We start from the raw sequence: 20,263 nt of genomic DNA, 5'->3' as shown, positions 1-20,263 counted from the left end.
GGCCTCCATTTTGAACCTCTCCAATCAAAAGGTCAAGATTCAGGGACTTTAATCAGAATAGACCTGTAAGAGCCTTCTGAATCAGAAAAAGGTTGGAGTAGAGTGGAACCCTAAACCCTCAGTGAATAAATGTGAACACTACTCTGCAATATACTCTGTATACAGTATATACACAAGTGTCATGTCGTCACCACTCTCAATATCAGGGGTGGGCAATTATTTCAGCTGGGGGCCATACATCACACAAAATATTTTGTATATACAAAACAAAATCAATAACACATTGTAATGGAATTTATTGAAAAATTTAAAGACTTTAGAGAATTACAAAGATAGCAAGGTACTTAAGCAAAGGTCCTCACAACTCTCCCTGGGGCCCACTTATCAATGAGTTTTATTATACGCAACAAGTTCTAAAACTCCTTGTGTAGGATAGTGGTGCTCCGACCAATCAGCTCCTAACTGTCATCTGTTTGAAAAATGACAGTTGGTAGCTGATTGGCTGTAACACCATTTATTATACGCAACGAGTTTAAAACTCATTGCGCATGATAAAACTTGTTGATAAATGGGACATTATATATTCACAAGTGTGATGACCTCACTACTACACCAACATAAGGATATATTTTACAAGGTTTTTATCAGATAGATTCAGGGCACAAACAGAAATCCTTTGGAACAAATGGTTTCCGTCCAATAGCCCTTGCTCAAACCTAACTGGGCAAAGACCTCTCATTAATCAAGTATGAAGCACCACTATTTTATTCTGCAATTATTAAACATATTTACCTCCTTATATGCCTCCAGTGTGTTTTGGAATGTTCTGTGAAGCTCTTCAATCACCTGCTCACATCTACTCATCAGAACCTTCACATCTGAGAGAGAAGAACATGGACAGATATAACAGTCAAACAACAACCAAACAATCGGGCACTTTATAGATGCACCACTAAAAGTATATGTTAGTACTACTTCCTCTGCAGAATACTAACCTATGATTTTAACAACTTGGTTCAAAGGCTGTGGAACAAATGTCCTGTAACAGAGCCCATCACACATTAACTTGTATTCGTATATATATCACCCTAGTCCATTGTTTCTTAAGTACCCCCAACAGGTCATGTTTTGGAATTTCTGCCTGTGGAAGCAGGTGAGCTAAATACTGATACAGCAAAATAGATTGATTCACCTGTGCATGATTAAAGAAATCAACAAAACATTACATGTTGAGGTCTGGAGTTGAGTACCCCTGGCTCTACACGGTGATAGATCTCCACCCAGGTGTAATAATTCCTATATAACACATTCTAAAGATACACAGGTGGTCTGGAATACATGAACTGTTAGGGGTGCTGAGGACTGAGTTTGAGAAATACTGCCAGAGACGGTATGCAATCGGGAAGCCGACTGCCTACATACCGGCAGCCGGCTTCCCGACTGTCATATCCCGGCAAGGGTGAAATGCCGGGCATCTAGATGTAGACGCCCGCATTTCCCTGACGCCGGGAGACCGGCATCCCGATCGTAGTGATGCCGGGTGCCGCGAGCGGACAGTCGCGGGGGGGAGTATTAGGTTTAGGGCTCCCGGGGGGACTTAGGGTTAGGCACCCCCGCGGGAGGGTTAGGCTAGGGGGAGGGAGGGTTAGGCACCCCGGGTGGGGACTTAGGGTTAGGCACCCCTCCGGGGGACTTAGGTTTAGGCAGCGGGGAAGGGGGTGGTTAGGGTTAGGCACTTGGGGGGGGGGGGGGGGGGGGAGTTAGGGTTAGGCACCCCTAAGGAGGGTTAGGTTAGATTAGTAAATACTCACCTATCCACGATCGGGATTTCCAGCGCTGTCGGGCTTCCGCTGCTTGGAACTCTGCTCTTGTCGGGCTGCCGCTGACGGGAATCGAACCATGCGGCCGGCGGTATTTCATACCAATTCCCCAGAGACGGACCATTGCATTTGGACATATGGATTGAAGTGGGGATACTAGAAATGAATGCTAAACTGTGAGAGATTATAATAACAGAAATGGATTTATTTTTTGTTTTATAGAGTGCTTAAAACTATCAAGGACAGTGTGATAATTGACCAGGGTGTAAACTGAAAAAGAAAGCAGTTTTAGGCTTGTAGTCACAGGACGTATAACATATGCCCCTGATGTTCTGCCCGGGATGTAGTTGACATCCTAATGTGCGAGACGCCGACGGTTTGAATTCCGGTGCCGAAATCCTGACCAGTGGCATCCCGAAGGTTATTTAATCGGGGTGTTAGGGGGAGGTTAGGTAGCGGGGTTAGGTATTAGGGGAAGGGTTAGGCACCGGAGAGGAAGTGTTAGGATTAGAGTGCGAAGAGGGGGAGGTTTAGGCACTATAGGGGGAGGTTAGGGTTAGGCACCGGGGAGGGAGAGTTAGGGGATAGAAAAATACTTACAGCTCTTCTCTATGGGTATCAGGATGCCACTGTCAGTATTCTGACTAGCGGCATCCCGACAGAGGGTTTTCATACCCAACCAGTTCTGTCCTGCTTTTCATTCACCTTACATTGAACGAAGCTCAAAACAGACCTCCGAATAGTTTACTGAGGAATGCATCACTGTGTATTTTCCAATTCATGGACATTGCACTGCTAAGCAACGGAGTAATGTGAATGCAGAACTAGGCCAAGGTACCACTAGACAATGCTAACTTGTACACAAGTACTACTAAACTGCAAAATGAGCATTGAGAGAAATCGCAGAGGTAAATGTAAACATTATTTGTGTCAGATGCAAAAACAAAAGTTAGTTACTTACTGGGTCCTCCCAGATTCTTAGAGAAAGCCGATGGTGAAATACACAGGCTATTGCTTGTGGTGTCAGAAAAAATAGGTCCTTCAGCAGAATTGTTGCTTGGTGTTGCACAGGTTGGAATCTCAGCTATAGATGCTCTTCTGCGGAAGTCATGGACATCTTGGGTTTTATTTTTTACTGACAGTGAGGTTTTCTTACTTTGTGCATCAGCTGCAACTCCGGTCTTTAGAACATCTACTCCATCCTTGGTCTTCACAACAATGCCGTTTAGATCCTCTTTTCGTGACAGCTTAGAGATGTTATTGACACACCTTGTTTTTTTCTTCAAACGTGGAATAACTCCACAAGTTGCTGGAGGAGGCATTAAAATATTATCCAGTAATGTGTTTGAGGAGCTAGCAGAGCAACTTGCCCTCTCGTGCTGTCCAGAAGAAATCTGCTCATAGGATGTGGAGGATGGAAGTGGTTTACAAGTGTTGTCCTCTGTAAGATGAGACTTAGCTTGTTCCAAGAAGAACAAGTCAATGCTGGATAAATGGCGAGACATATTAGACTGTCTTCTCTGGTCTTCAGGATGAGAGACATTAATGCCGTCTCCAACTGAGACACTACGAAATATTTTTGCCTTGGAACTAGAAGTGGCTTCCATGTAAGATGGCCCTTTGTTGAACTTGCTTAATGAGCTGGTCCTTTTTGGGCAGTAGCTGGGGTATGAGGCTCGAGATGCCGCTTTCTCATGGACCTGAACTTTCTGCAAACCGGGCACTGGTATAGAGATTTCTGTGCAAAAAAATATTTAGGGCATACAAATAGGCAATGTAAAATGAGGTGAAGGAAAAAGAACAGGTCTAAATGATAAAAATAAAAAAACAGTTAAACTCCTCATAAATTGTAAGCAAACACAATTCACTATAAATATTATCATTTAACTCTAATATAACAAGGGTCAACAAATCTAAAAGATAAATATTCTGGATGCAAATTTAGAAAAACATAATAATTAAAATGAGTGATTTTCTAGTTCCTACCCCAATAATTACTATTACATGCATCTTTTTGGGACTTATTAGGAAATTAACTGTCATAGCAAGGGCAAGTACATAGTTTTATTAGTTATAAGAATTAAATTTAGGGGTATATTTACTAAAGTGAGAGTTTTTAGAAGTTGAGATGTTGCCCATAGCAACTAGATTCTACTTAACTTTTAACTAGCACCCTCTAGATAATAGCTGGAATCTGATTGGTTGCTATGGGCAACAACTCCACTTCTAAAAACTTCTCACTTTAGTAAATTTACCCCTTATACTCTTCACTCAATCCATTATGGGGACACCTCACCAAGTGTCTTTCAATAAGACTTTGGAACTTTAAATTAAATTAATATGTTTGTTCTCCTCAATTGTCCCCTTCCAGCAGGAATCTCAGGTTTTCTATTACCCAGGACCCACAGCAAAGAACCAGAAAAACAAATATAAATAACAGAGCTATAATGATCAATTTTTACTTTGGTAAACTTACATCTGGCAACCTTGGATGCCAAAACATTAAACTCCTACAAAAAAAGAATAAAAATGTACAAGTATGAACTGAATACCATGAGGTCACAAAACGAAGATGCTAAGCCAGAGCTCTGTGCCAAGCAGTCCACAAACTGCTTACTTATATGGTAGACTGTACCTTCACATTGAAAGGCACTAGTTTATCCGTCCTAAAGGAGACACACAAATCACGGATGTAATCCATCTAGCTATCGTCAGTTTGAAAGCAGGCCAACCGTTTTTGTGGGTATCATAGAGGACCCAATTATAAAATCAGTCTTACTGAAAACCAGAGTCCTTTTGCCATATATCATCAATGCTCTAACAGTGAAAAGATCTTTTTTCCTCAGTAGGTGGATCCAAATGTCCTGATTTAAATTAAACCTAGAGTGCACCTTAGATTGAATTGTCCATATCCTCACGACAAACCAGTTATGGTGTCAAAACTTGTACATCTCCCTAAGGCCATGGAAATGACCAAGAGAAATGGAGTCTTCCATGTGAGAAATTTGATACCCACCGATTCCGGTGGTTCAAAGGGATATTTTAGAAGTTTGTCAAAACTGAATTAAAGTCACGAGAGACAGAAGGAAGACTGAATGGTCAATTCGAATGCAACATGACATAAAGAAACATCCTCTCCTCCAGTAAGAGGAGTAATATTTCCTGGAAGAAAGCACATCTAGACCTTTAGGGAATTCAGTATTCATTATCCAAGGCACCCTGTAGGACAAGTAGAAAACAGGCCGAATGGAAAGCAGTCTTTTAAAATTCCTATTCTCATGCCAATTAACATAGGTCTTCCAGACCATCTAATAATCTTATAATTCTTATCTGAATCTGGCTTTGAGCATGGTTCCATTCACCCTGATCTTCTAAAGATGCCACACGGTTAGCCAGTCATGCTAAGCTCTGATGGTAAAATGTTTCTTGAGTCAACAGATATTTCCTTAGAGAAAGACACTATGTTGAACCCACAGACATCCTGCAAATCAAAGACCCTTTCTCTCTTTGTTTTTGAGATTGCATGAAAGCATCATCACAATCAGGACCGGATAAAACAAATGAAAATCCCACAGGACTGTCATAGTGTCAACCAAAAAAGCCTTGAGGATCTCTATTCGCTGAACAAAATCAGCAGAGATGCCATTATGACCATCTTTCCACAATCTGCAGGAAGATATCTGGTTTGAGGGAACACTCTTCTGGATGCAGGATGGGCCTGTTGAGATAATATGCTTCCCAGTGTTCCACCTTTGGTATGCACACTGCTGATATGATCACTACATTTTGCCCAGAGCACGATCCTGCTGTTCTCCTTCATGATCAGCAAGTTCTTTAAGCCTCCCTGATTAATGATATACATCACTGTGGTGTCTGACTAAATTATTATAGGTTTTCCTAGCAAGAGAAGTAGTCTCTATACTACAACATTGAAGACCGGCCACCAGGCCAGGAAACTGATCAGAACCTTGCTTTCTGCCAAGTACTGAAACCTAAATGAAGGCAGTTAGTCTGCCAGCTCCAAAGGCTTGCATCCATCATTACAACTGTCAGGTTCCATATGGCAAATGAGCAGAGAAAGCAATGTGTTCTCAGGGTCAGAGAGATCTGCTGCTTTTTTATCAAATGAAAGTCAGACTTTTAACATTTTAAGACAACTGAGATCTGGAACACCCTTGAATGGAATCATGTAAACTGCACGTCCACGAAGGTCAAGACCATCACAATAAAGTACCTTGATGCAGAACTGAACAGATATCAGTCTTCAAGTTATTAGTCAGCTTATTAGTTTTAGTAAATAATCCATTTTCACTTCTGGAAGAAACATCCTCTACTGTTAGGTGTCCAACAGCAGTTCCAGAAAATCCAGAGCATGGTTTTGGACCAGAGTGGACATCTAAAAATTGATTAGCCAACCAAGGGGATGCACATTGAGCTGCGTTAGTTCTGAAATAAACGGAGCTAGGATTTAGCCCAAGCTGGTTCTGTTAGATCAGGGTTGCCAATCTCACCCGTGGCAGGTATGCAGTCTGTATTGGCGAGCACCAGTCCGTGAACAACAGCATGCCAAGAAGAAGACGTTATTTTACTTAGGGTGGGACCTTTTCCCAGGGCACAGAACACAGTCAGCCCCTTTCCTATTGATATGTGCCTAGCACTGACAAGGCTGCAATTGACCCATCTAGATCATTACCTACAAACCAGGGCACAAATTCTATACTGGATGCAGACCAGTAAACTGGAGAGGAAAGTCACTCACCTTGGAGCTTCCCCTGCATGTGAGATGGAACTGCAGGAAATTCCTGATGGTGTGGTGGTGGTGAGGTCAGGCAGACTGACCCACTTCAGGAGTGGAAGGAGATACTTAAACTGCCACCACACTTTAAAACAGTGGAAGTAAAATAAGAAAACAAAATTTAAAAAAATAGGCTACGGTGGCAGCCTAGCAAAAAATAAAAGAAAAAGAAATCTGTTCCAGGAGAACTATAATGGGAATATAGAAGATGGAGCGCAAACAGACTGATTTGATTTAAAGTCCTAATGGATACTTTGGTCCAGTCCCCAATAAGACTTGAGAAAATTACTTACCGTAGAGGAACTTTTGGCAGCGTTTAGTCCACCTCACCAGTTTCTATGCCTATTCAAATGTTTACAAGGTTTTTTTTAAGTAATGTATCCTATTACCCTTTCATTTTAAAAATGCATTTCCCTTTGAAATCCATAATTTTTTTTATATTGATTAGATAGAAAACAATTTACCAGCGTTTCTCTCCGATTTCCTCCTCTCCTTTACATCCGCTGCCTTTTCTGATGGTTTCTTCAATGTGAAAGAAAAAAGTAATTATTTTTTATCTGTCCTTTAGGATATTTAAAAGCTGTACTTACTAAAACAAAGTACAACAACTTGTAATAAAGACAGCAACAGTTTTACTCATAATAAAGGTAATATGTATAATGCCTTTACAGGTATGTACTTTGGTAAAATCTTTTGTGGAATAGGCACTCATATTTTTAGTAAGAGAAAATAGAAATAAAAGCTCATATTAGACACACATACATAAACATATACACAAGAACATGCATTTTTTGGTTTTCCTTCCCCAAGTGTTGTTTTCTCTTAACAACTGATTTTGTCCCCCGAATTTCGCTCAAGGCAGCCGGGACTAGTTGCCGATGGGTTGTTGGTGAACTCACACCTCTGCGTCTCCTGAACACCTGGCCCCAGGCTGAATTTGCAGTAAGACCTTGCATAGGTGCTAAAGTTACTATGCAGCAGCTGCATATTTTTTATAGTCTGCTGCTGCAGCAAATGATGTGGGGAAGGGACTTCACTTCCAACGTCTACTTTGCCCCAGTTCGAAGATGCATTATAACCACGCAGAAGCTGTTCCTTGGATGCTCTGTGGAAGCAGAGAAGGCATGCCACCTGCCATGTTTTCTGTGCATCCCGTTCGGTGGCAGACTGACGTACAAGGCAGCCACTGCAAAGTATTTTAACAGTGAGCTGCGCCCTTCCCCTACTTTTATGGATTCCCTGCCAAGGAACCAACTGAGAAACAGAAAGGACTGACAATTCTGGGGAAGCAAACTACTGCTGTTCTTGTGTCTAACCAGCAACTGCCTTGTGTCATGACCAGAGTTGTTGTACCTGTCGGGTCGCGGTCTCTGCCTGTGCACGTGCTTTGGCGCGGGGTGGGGGTGCTGGTGTCTGGAGGTTGGCCTGAGGTGCGAGTGGATGTCCGAAGGGTACAGGCCATATGGTGACAGGTGAGACTGGCAGCGCTGCCGCGCTGGAGATTGCTGGGCGCCGCCATCTTGGTTTTGGCCATGTGACCTGAATGGGCCAATAAGGTTGGAGCATCTAGTGTTTACTCTCAGCAGCCTATCATGCACTTTCCCGTGGTACTTAAGGGTGTTCAGCACACCCTCTAGTTGCCAGTACAATGTATACATAGCGCAAGCTCCTTAGCTCGGAGTGATATTTGCAGTCCCAGCAGTGCTCCGTTTCCTGCTCTGTCTCCATCACAGGCCGTTCCCGGATACCTGTATTTACCCTGCTATACCCTGTTACTCTCACCACGGTTTGTGAACCTTCCAGCTCTCCGGACTCAGAACCCACTCCAGCACTTCAGACCTCTGTTCCTCAGTCACACCTCCATTGGACCTTGTTTTATCTGCCTGACACCTGTTCCCAGCCTCATTAATTGGACTTTGTTTCCCTGCCAGACATTTGTTTTCAGCCACACATCACTTGGACTTGTTTATTTCTGCCAGTTTATATATTCATCACCATTTCATGAATCATAATACTCCTATTAAACCTGCTGCATTTCAATACTGCAAACCTGTTCCAGTTTCTTCTCCTGCTTCCACCCCGGTTTCAAAAAATAATCCAAACCTGACACCTTCTACATTCTGGGTCACATTTCAAATTAATCAGCGCAGTCCCCTGATGCGTCCTAGTCGCATTGCATTGTTTTAGGTGAAAAAAAAAAAAACGCCCGATGCTAGCAGCGATGCATGGGACCCAACGGCTCACTCACGCCAGGCATATCACGCTGCATGGTGTATTGAGGGTAGAAGTATGAGGACTCATCTGTAATAGCCTGCGAGTTGCAGGCAACTGAGTTTTCAGTGATTTAGCCGCTTCAGGTATGCCCAGCTAGATCCTTGCCGCTGGCGTGGCAAATCACGTCACGCATAACGAGAGACTCGCGCCCACGAGCAGATACACACACTGCGTACGCGACTGTACCTCAATAAAAATGCATGGTGTGATTGCAAAGCGTGCGCACATTTGTGGCGTGATCAGCCACAATGTAACGGAGCGCATCTGTAGATGTAAAGCAGCAATCATTTAAAAAGGAAGACCAGGTTGGTTTTGTATTTAAAATTAGTGCCACTTTAAATCTAGCTTCTAAATTGCCGAAGGCTTGAGGGCGCATACAACTTGCTGCCTATTATAATTACCCCTACACTCCTAGTTACGTGGAAACTAAAAGGGGAGTTTAGGTAACAAGGTGAAACATCATCTTAATGATCTTAAAGAAGAACCAAGAAAGGTGGGAAAGGGAGGATCAACAGATCAAAAATAGTGTATGTTTTTGGCAGAAGTCCTAGCCACCAAAATCCCTAGCTGTCAAAACCTCAGATTCAACAGTCATAAAATGAAAGCCATTTATTATAATAATGGGTGGATGAGGGAACCCTGCAAAAGACGATCAGAGAAAAAATGTGAAAGATATGGGCACATCGACCGGAAGTTTGACAAAATCCACAAAACAGGCACTCCTGGCCAATGTGGTGGGATTAGAATGGCGGTTACCACCTCAAACTTGACTTTATTGATCACCCGAGAAAGCAGAGCCTTAGGATGAAAAACTTTTCTACATATATTCAATATTGAAAGTGTATGATTGAGATTATACCATAAAAGCAATGTATGCTCTCACAATAGGACAATTCCCACCTCAATTTCTGACAGCGTAGAGCACTTTCTCATCCACTCTGACCATCTCTGACCTGGCTGCTGTCCTTACTCTTAGTTCTGAAGGGACATTTGTTTCTTCCCCTTCATTGGCATATCTACCCAACCAATGTCAGGCTGGGGAGTGTTTTTCTGTCTTCCAATCAGACAGAATCATCTCTCCCCATAAACATCTTGGAAGTAGAAGCCATCTTCATCAATAACATGACCCGCAATGTGCGATTGATGACAGAAATGGGCAAGCATCTTGAGACAATTAGCCCTGGAACCTAACTCTACTAGCCCTGGATGTGGAGAGAGTTATAGCTCTGTGCCCTTGACAACGTTCTAAAATAAAAATGGGACGCCCCAATAGATTGCTGGCCTCACTACGATTTGTGTTGAGAAGGGAAGGTGCTCTTGACAGACCAACAATTTTGTCAAACATCGAATAAAACGCTGACCTGCAAATAGAATGCCCAACGAGAGTATACTTGGTGGAAAGGTCTGCCAACCAGTACTTAAGCTATAGCTAGCTACAAAGGGCCACTGAGCTGGTTGCTCTTGACGTCTAATAAAAGTTTTGCACATGTACTTGTTCGACTATGAAATCTGGTTTGCCAATTCACTTGCAGAGAGACAAAAGGATCCCTTGTTTAAAGGTGGTAAACCAAACAACTGAGACTTTCATCATTCAGGATATTGCAATTGCAGGTCTCAAGACTGAACCCTTGAGTTTTCGAGAGACTGTATATAGGCCAGTATAGGAGAAGTGCTACTGTCTTGGGCCTAGGAGGCCTAGGGCAGGCAGATATGCATATTGCCCAATAGCTGTTTCAGTTCTCCAGTTGTGGAGCAAAAATACTTAAAGAAATCCTCCAGAATATGGGGGCGGGCCCACGACCGGATTGGCTCTGCTGTGTGGTTACTAGATTGCCAGGCCATATGTATTGGTTGTGATACAGAGCAGAAATTCAAATAGCAAATGGTACACTACCGGAAAGATGGCCTCACTAAGGGGGAGATGTATCAAAACATCTGAAGAGGACAAGTGGAGAAGTTGCCCTTAGCAACCAGTCAGCTACTAGTAATAGAGGATAGGTAGAAGCTAATTGGTTGCTATGGGCAACGTCTCCACCTGTCCTCTCTAGAAGGCTTGACTATCTCCCCGTAACTCTCTAAACTAAGGAATGCAGGGGCTGTTTAGCAGTGGTGCGTTCCAGCTATATGCCACTGGGTGTCTGATGAGTCTGTACGGTGACGGCATGGAGGCAGGTGCAGAAGACGGTCCTGTCCCTTGCAGAAGTGGTTGTGTGATGGCTTTCAGGTGAGCGGGAGTTGGAGGATCTAAATGAGGAAAGTTACTTCTGATAGGAAGTGCAAGGTCATCAGTGAGCTGTGGCGTGTTGGGGTCCCCCAAGTGTAATGTAGCTGTGAGCTGCAACAAGGAAGGGATCTTTAGGATGCTTGCCCCTTCCATATGCATGGGTACCCTAACCCGATAACCACCTTAGTTAGAAACCTAACTTTTTTTTAATATAACTATAAAAAGAATACCTACAGTATCATTAATAAGGCATTAAATAAAAAATATTTACAATTAATACTAAAATAAAAACAAAGTTCAATATACAGCATATTGAACAGCAGGTGAACACAAGTCTGCATTTACTTAAGCACTTTAAATTATTACGCTAACTATAATATCTGCCAGACTATACACCTGCATGGGCACAGGCCAACAATCCCAGTAATAGATGTAGGATGAGCATTACTATCAGAAAACACAGAACAGACTCAGGTCTCTTACATCAGATGCTCTCCTGGAGGGCTGTGTTCGGTCAGGCTCCACTTTCAGCTCTGTATTTGGAGCAGTTGCCATCTGCTGGCCACAAGGTAGTAAAACATTTCCCAGTCTGAGGAGTAGGAGAATTAAACAAAATTATATGACATGGGGATTACACACAAGTCAGCCTCTAGAATCTAATGTTGCTACTGTATTTTACAGTGTAAAGAACATACACAGAGACAAGCAAAACAATCTGAGTTGTATTCACAGTTGCACACAACTCCGTATTACAGATGGATATTGCGATTTTTAGAACAGTGCAAGCTCCCTTTTGAAGCATAAGCATCTATCAGCAACTGAGGCCCGTATTCAATTTGGAGCGAAAAGTCAGTTTCGGCGAAAAAGTATCGCCGATGACGTCATTTCGCCAGGTGGAAAAGTTTCGCCGTATTCAATTTCAATTACTTTTCGCCGATGCGGAAAGTCCATGCAATGGACCCAGCGAAAAGGTTTCGCCTATGAATAGCAGGCGGAAAAAAGTGCAGAATTGGGGTTTTGGGGTGCAATGTTGCGGGAGCCCCCGGGCAGGTTTAAGACAGTCCCCCAAATATAAACGGTGTCAAAAAAAGTTTTAAAATACTTCATAACACCCCAAAAAAGTACTTTAATTTCAGTTTGAAAAAGACTAAAGTTGGGGGACACACTTAAAAACTAGCAAAATAGACTCCAGGGGGGTCCCCAAGTATGCCCCAGGTGTTTTTAAGTATGCAGGTGCTTGCGGCAAGTGGATTTTTCACGATTTTTTAAACTTTACTTTAGCAACTTTTAACCATGCTAGCACCCATTTTCAGGTACCCAAAATTTGCTGGGGCTAGTTATTTTCACCAAAAAAAAAAATAAAAGTCTAAAAGCCATTCTTCACCCCTTATGCAAATAGGCAAAACAGCACCTATTGAGAACATTTAAATACCCCAAATACCTTCAGCAGGCCAATTCGGGGGTATCCATAGTGATCCCGCATGTCAGTGCATCTTTTGGGGGGTGTGAGGCAGATTACCCCATTTTGGAGAGGGCTTTCCGCCTGGTCAAGTTTCGCCGGGTGCCGTTCTCACGTACTTTCAAATTGAATACATAGAATCGCGGGGACGTGCGCGAAAAGTTTCCGCGGCCAAAACACGCAATATATAGGCGAAAAGTCCGGCAGGCGAAAAAGTATCGCGGGTGAGAATCAAATTGAATACAGGCCTAAGAGCGATTCAGGGCATTAAACGTGTCCACTTGCTGATGAATGGGTATAACTGGGCAGGAACGGGGCATTCGCGTATAGGCTAAGTATTGTGAGGGCATGTTGGCAGAATTGTGAACTATGGGCCAGATTCAGTGAAGAACAATATCCCGATGTTTACACAGTTGAGCGATTATCGGCAGTCTGTGAACGTGCATGCGTCAAGGTAAATTACTGTAGCCACAGTCAGGGAGCGTTTGGGGGAGGTAAAGGCGAATAGCGGCAAATAATGCAGCCATGTCACAACCGTTCTGTGGGCGTGTCTCGGCCTGCGCCTCAGGTGTCCCCTGCCCCTACTTGGGTGGACAATTTTCCTAAGGCTGTTAATTTCCTCACGGATTCTCAGGAATCCCTGCTCAGGCCCTTGAAGAGGCCATTATTGTCATCCCAGTCTCAGTAGACGATGATGACGTTACCTCAGATGATGGGGAAATCCTAGATTTATCAGACACTGAGGCTCCCGCCAAGGAGACGGAGACTAAGTCGTCTATATATATCCCAGGCTTTATACGGGCGGACCGGGAGATCATGGTGATCAAGGACAAGATTTCTGCCGATACTGAGCTTACGCATGCTTATTTCAAGAGTGTTAACAACACTAATGCGGTGTTTCCTTTATCTGGTTAGTTAGTTCATCACCTAGAGGAAGCGTGGAAGGCTCCTGGTAAAAGGTTTCAGACGCAAAAGCGTTTGGCTTACGCATACCCTTTTGCAGAAAATTATTTTTCTAAATGGGAATCTCCTCCTCAGGTGGATTCTCATGTGACACGTTTAGTGAAGAGTGCGACCCCGCCCATGCCGTCCATGTCTTCTCTAAAGGATCCTACGGACCGCAAGGTGGAGGCATGTCTAAAATTCCATTTATTCTCTCGCTGGAGGGGTCGCCAGACCTGCAATGGCAGTGTGCTGGGTGGCTAGGGCCATGGAAAAATGGTCCGATGCCTTGGAAGCGTCACTATCTTCCGGGGCTACCAGCGAGCAGATCATATTGATAAGTAGCCAAATCCCTGAGGTTGCCTATGTAAATGAGGCAGCGTTTATTGTCAGTTTGCTTACTTCCAGGATTTCTACGGCAGCGGTGTCTGCGCGTTGTTCCTTGTGGCTCCGGTCTTGGAGAGCAGATGCGGATTCCAAGAAGGGCCTGGAATGTCTTCCGTACAATGGACAGGTACTGTTTGGACGAGCTCTAGATAAGATTGTGGACACGTTGGCAGCGGCAAAATCTGCATGCTTGCCTTCAGCTCCGTCCGCTTCTGGGTCAGGGACATCGTCATTTCGATCCTATCGGCCTCACGATAAGTCAGAAGCCCAGTCCTTTCCGAGGTCATCAGGAAACAAGAAGTCCTCTTAGCCTAGAAAGCAGGCTTGGAGCATCACACATCCGACTACCAAGCCTACAGCCTGATGGAGCGGGCCTCCTCTTGGGGGACCCCAAGGTGGGAGGCAGACTTCTTCAGTTCGCCCAGTGTTGGTGTCAGACCACCTCGGACACTTGGGTAAGGGAAGTGGTCTCTCACGGGTGTGCCCTCTCCTCAATTTTTTTCCACGGACCTTCATTCAAATCCAAAGAAGGCTCGGGAAATTCACAAGATTGTACGATCCATGCTCCAGGAGAAGGTTATTGTACCGGTCCCGCTACTCCAGAGGGGGACGGGTTATTACTCCAATCTCTTCCTGGTGCAAAAACCGAACGGATCGTACAGGCCTATCCTCAACCTGAAGTCCCTAAACAAATATCTGAGGGTGCCTCGGTTCAGGATGGAAACCCTGCGATCCATTATCTTGGCTATGGAACCTGGGGACTTTATGGTGTTTCTGGACATCCAGGGTGCCTACCTTCATGTCCCAATAGCGGTCTCTCATCAGCGCTTTCTACCGATTTGCGGTGGCAGATCGGCATCATCAGTTTCAGGCTTTACTGTTTGGCCTTTCTACAGCCCCAAGGGTGTTTACAAAGGTCATGGCAGTTACGGTGGCACATCTGCGCCTGCAGGGGGTCCACCTCCTACCTTACCTGGACGATCTGCTACTTCTGCCAGGGTCTCCAGAGGTACTTCACCAGCACCTGCAACTAACTATAGCAGTGTTGCAGAATCACGGATGGTTGATAAATTGGAAGAAGTCGTCTCTAACGCCGGCTCAGAGCATGCTGCATCTCGGAGCTCTGCTGGACTCCCGGCAACATCTTTCTGACGGAGGAAAAGATGTCGGTGTTACAGGCAAGGATTTGCACTTGTCTGCGGGACTGCAGAATCTCTATCCATTCTGCAATGAGGTTACTGGGGTCCATAGTGTCGACGTTCGACATGGTGGAATATGCCCAGTTTCACTCAAGACCTCTACAGAGACTGATCCTATCCAACTGGGACGGGATACCTTGTCGGCTGAAGGTTCAGACGCTGGTATTGTCTCCGGAGGTGCGTCTATCATTGACCTGGTGGCTTCAGAAGTCTCATCTCATCATGGGAAGCCCCTTCTGGATATCGGATTGGATTCTCCTGACGATGGATGCCTGTCTCAGGGGGTGGGGCGCTGTGTCGGGTCCACATGTGTTTCAGGGCCGGTGGACCTCAGCGGAGTCTGCTCTCCCAATCAACATCTTAGAACTTCAGGCAGTTTTTTGTGTCTTACAACAAGCGAGACCGTTTCTACAGGGCATCCTGTACAGATTCAGTCAGACAACGCCACGACAGTGGCTTACATAAATCATCAAGGAGGAACTCGAAGTCAGGCAGCTCTAAGAGAAGTGTCTCACATTCTGACTTGGGCGGAAGGCAATCTACCGGCCATTTCGGCAGTGTTCATTCCAGGAGTGCTCAACTGGGAAGCGGACTTCCTCAGCTGTCACGACGTGCATCCCAGGGAATGGTCTCTTCACCAGGAAGTATTTCAGCTCCTAGTGGACAGGTCGGGCCTTCCGGAAATAGACCTCATGGCATCCAGACACAACCGCAAGCTGCGGGTATACGGCTCCCGAACAAGACATGCAGAAGCTCTCCTGGTAGACGCTCTGTCAGAACGTTGGACCTTCCAGTTCGTGTACCTGTTTCCTCTGTTCTCCCTGCTTCCTCGCGTGTTGCAAAAGTTCAAACAGGACGGGGGAATCGTTCTACTGGTGGCTCCGGTGTGGCCCAGACGTCACTTGTACTCGGATCTTCGGAGTCTTTCCATAGACACTCCATGGCTACTCTCTTAGCGTCTGGACCTGTTGTCTCAGGGTCTGTGTCTTTACCCGGATCTGGGTCGGGTGTCTGACGGCGTGGCTCTTGAGACATCCCTCTTGAGGTCAAGGGGTTTTTCAAGTTCGGTGGTTAATACTATGCTCAGGGCTAGGAAGCCTGCTTTGGCAAGGATCTACCACAGGGTCTGGCACACCTATTTTGTGTGGTGCCGACCTCAGAAATATGATCCTTCGATGTTTCGTGTTTCTAGAGTCCTCGCCTATCTTCAGACAGGCTTGGATAAGGGTCTGCACCTTGCTTCTTGGAGGGTGCAGGTATCTTCCTTGTCGGTGTGGTTCCGGCATCGGTTTGCTCTCCTGGCTGATGTCCGCACCTTCATGCAGGGGGTTCTTCGTATTCAGCCTCCCTTTGTTCCTCCGGTGGCACCTTGGGATTTGGCTGTGGTGCTGAAAGCTCTTCAGGGTCCCCCATTTGAACCACTGGGTTCAGTGGACCTCAAATGGCATACGGCTAAGGTCGTTTTTCTTTTGGTTATTGCATCTGCCAGAAGAGTGTCGGATTTGGAGGCTCTTTCTTGTCGTCCCCCTTATCTGATTTTTCATCAGGATAGGGCGGTTCTTCGGACTCTCCCTGGTTTTCTCCCTAAGGTGGTATCCAGTTTCCACATTAATGAGGAGATCACTGTTCCTGCCTTTCACTCCCCTGGTTTGTCGGTGGGTGAGGCCATGTTGGACGTGGTTCGCGCTCTTCGTATTTATGTAGAAAGCACCTGTTCTTTCTGGAAATCGGATTGTTTGTTTGTGTTGTATAGTTTTCGTAAAAAGGGTTGGCCGGCCAATAAGCAAACTTTGGCTCGTTGGATTTGTTTGGCGATTTCCGTGGCCTATGTTCATGAGGGCATTCCTGTTCCGCCCTCTGTCAATGCTCATTCTACGAGGTCTGTTGGTCCCTCGTGGGCAGCTTGGAGTGGCACCTCGGCTGTTCAGCTGTGTAAGGCGGCCACGTGGCCTACGGTTCAGACCTTTGTGAGGTATTACGCTTTCGATACCTTCGCCTCAGGATGCTTCCTTCGGGAGGCGGATTCTCCTTTCTGCACAGGAGCATCCCTGCCCCTGAAGGGTACTGCTTTGGGACATCCCCAAGGTAAATGCCCTGTGGACCCTAGGGACCCTGAAGTAGAAAACAAGAGATATGGTAAGAACTTACCTTTGTTATCTCTGTTTCTACGAGGTCCTTAGGGTCCACAGGACGCCCGCCCTGACGCCCTGTGCTTCAGAAGGGTCTTGATCTGGTCGCCAGTTTTCTGTCTCTTTTCTGTGAGTATGGAATTCTTGTGTGTGCCGGACTGTCTCCTTTCTATTTTCTCCTCCTCCGGCCTCTGGCTTGGTAACGTAACTGACGGTGCCTTGGCCGGGGAATAGGAGGGGAGCCTACTGCATCCTGGGAGGCTCAAGAAGTTAACTGTGTGGTGTCCGGTCTGGTTCCCAGCCTGCCTATACCCCCAAGGTAAATGCCCTGTGGATCCTAAGGACCTCGTAGAAACAGAGATAACAAATTTAAGTTCTTACCATATCTCTTGTTATGTACTCATCGCTAGCACACAGTGGTGGTCGGTAGAGATGTACAAGCGCAAGTTGAACATGGACCATCTCTCTCTTATGCCGGGCACACACTAGACAATTTGTTGTCCGATACGGCCGGATCGGATGACATATCGGGAACATCGTCTAGTGTGTACCCTCAATGCTGCAGGACAATTTTTGCACAATGAATACACTTGCTTTCCGGGCACAGGCAAAATCGGGTCTCAGAAAGTGGCAAAACGTCATCTTTCATGGACAAACATAATCATTTGTTTGTCCATGAAAGATTACATTTTTACTCTTTGAGACCCGATTTTTGGCGGGAAAATTTGAACCCGCTCATCTCTAGTTTGGTGGGATCTGAGTGTTTACATGAAGCGATGGCAGAGCCATCATGCAAGATTGCCAAATCCTGTGCCCGGAAAGCAAGTGTGGTCATTGTGCAAAAATTGTCCTGCAGCATCGTCACTGGCATTGAGGGTACACACTAGACGATGTTCCCGATATGTCGTCCGATCCGGCCGTATCGGACAACATATTGTCTAATGTGTGCCCGGGAAAAGCCCGAACTTGGCGGGAAAATCCAAACTAATCCGAAACCGCTCATCTCTACACCAAACAGTTCCAACCAGGCTTTTTGGGGGTACTGCTCATTCACATATCACAGGGGATGTCTCTATCTAACATTTAAGAGGGCATTACACTCTACTGGGCAGTCTGCGGTGTCTTTTCAAAAAGTCACCATGGTAGCCATCGCCGCTCTGAGTGCCTAGGAGGACGGCACAATTATAACTACAATGACCGGCATGCAAAGTGCTGGTTGTTATGCAGCTCATCTTTTATTTGAATGTGGTTGCACAAAACATTTAAGGCAGAAAAACTAGAAAAGGAGATTACCTGTTGTTCCAACATAAAAACCTAGCAGAGAAGCTCAGTCGCTGGTTCAGCAATAAATCGCTGTCGTCCTCCTCAGGCATCAAATCTTTCAGAGAGTTGTCAAATTTCTCTGTGTGAATAAAAGCAGAACCATAATGGCTCCAATACATCTCAGTCAATCAGCTTTGGCCAGCCCCCTCGGCTTGGCATGAAGAGAGAATGGTCATATGAGGACATGGACGTTTGCAGTATCCTCCAGACCACTGCAAGTAACGTACCCATCACCATATTCTAATGCATTAGGTTTATTGCTCGGCACAGGTCCTAAGGATGCCTGTATTAATCATTTGACACAGGGCGATTGTTGCTGCTGGGCTTAGGGCAAAAAGCTGTTCCTGCTGGCAACCAGGTAAAACTATTTTGAATGATTGGCTGTCCAAGCAGCAATTATACTGTAATATCTAATATTGTCAATAACAAGAGAGAGAAGTCAAACAAAAATACTTAACTCACATTGCCCAGCACAAATTGTAGCCAAATATCCTACTATATTGATTATATTTTTATTAGACCATTTCTAAATGATGATTACCAATTTTATATCTTCAAGGAGAAAGAAACCAAAAGATACTGCAAAACTGTGAGAGCACATCTTAACTTATCAGTCTAATGGGAATGGGGAGCCGTTACTCACACAGTGAGAAGCCACCGACCTGACCACACAGCTGGCTCTTTTTGATCAGTTAAATACTTGGGAAGACATTAGGGTGTAAGAATACTTTTATCTATACTGGCATAAACATGTCTGAAGAAGCTGGTAGAGCAACCACGAAACATGTAACACCAGTTTATGCAGATCTCCTTATACATTCCTTATATAAGTTGATGTTCTTTTTCATTATAACATCTGAACCCACTCTGATGAACTTTAAATAAACTGGGAAGCCATTTATATAAATAAGTGGTACGGAGTGTTCAGTTGGTAGAACCTGCACCAAAAAAGAACTCTTGCTATTGTTGAGCACATCTTAAAAGGCTTTCTATCCCCTTCTAGACAACAAAAGAGTCAAGAGACTGAACCACCCATAACCCCCAGGTGTGTAGGACAGTCTTACATACAAGAATTTGACCCATAATCACCTTCAGCAAGTAAATCAGCTAATGTATCAAAATGTTTCCTTAAGAACGTCTCCCGCTCTGGTGTCTCGGGGCAGCAATTCTGCTCCACATCGTTCTCATCCAAATCAGCTTCAGAACAATTGTCGGACGCCATTGATTCATCGTCTGAAAATAACGTTTTTGAGAAACAAATAAGTAATATGCAATGTATTTATAAAACGCTTTTTTTATGACTTGGAATCTTAGGCCATCTGTTTCACACACATCACAATGATTTACACACACGAACACAATCACTGCTGCTCTCTCTCTGCAGATCCCAGTCCAACCTCAGCTAGCTGCTGCCAAGTAGGGTGAATTTTGGGACGAGGGCACATGGTGCCTTGCCACGAGGCCAACACGTCATTCTGTGGGCCCCTGTTGAAGACCAGTCACTCACTAGACTGTGTTCAAGATATTAAAACAAGTCTGAAGAAGCGTGCAGCGTACCCATGAAACGCGTAACTGATTTATGTAATTCTTCTTCCATATGCCTCATGCAAGACTATACTTTCCTTTCTGAACCTACTGTATTGCGATTAACTTTTAAATAAACTTTGAAGCCATTTATAATTACTGGTACGGACTTTTTAATTGGTAGAAC

General features: G+C 44.8%; 1 protein-coding gene across 1 annotated transcript in view; it reads right to left on the bottom strand.

Annotated features, from left to right (window-relative positions):
- WDR62 (WD repeat domain 62) overlaps positions 1-20,263 on the bottom strand; it is a 92,332-nt gene that overhangs the window by 3,282 nt on the left and 68,787 nt on the right. The window contains exons 25-30 of the mRNA XM_088457753.1: positions 19,642-19,785; positions 18,523-18,631; positions 11,597-11,702; positions 7,080-7,137; positions 2,782-3,558; positions 793-878 (exon numbers count right to left, since the gene is read on the bottom strand). Coding sequence (XP_088313879.1) covers positions 793-878; positions 2,782-3,558; positions 7,080-7,137; positions 11,597-11,702; positions 18,523-18,631; positions 19,642-19,785 — 1,280 coding nt within the window. The remainder of the gene's footprint in view (positions 1-792; positions 879-2,781; positions 3,559-7,079; positions 7,138-11,596; positions 11,703-18,522; positions 18,632-19,641; positions 19,786-20,263) is intronic.

Source organism: Taudactylus pleione, unplaced genomic scaffold, assembly GCF_031769625.1.
Source record: "Taudactylus pleione unplaced genomic scaffold, aTauple2 ptg000783l, whole genome shotgun sequence".
Taxonomy (NCBI): Eukaryota; Metazoa; Chordata; class Amphibia; order Anura; family Myobatrachidae; genus Taudactylus; species Taudactylus pleione.
The sequence above is the reverse complement of the archived record's forward strand: the minus strand, read 5'-3'. Positions and strand labels throughout refer to the sequence as shown.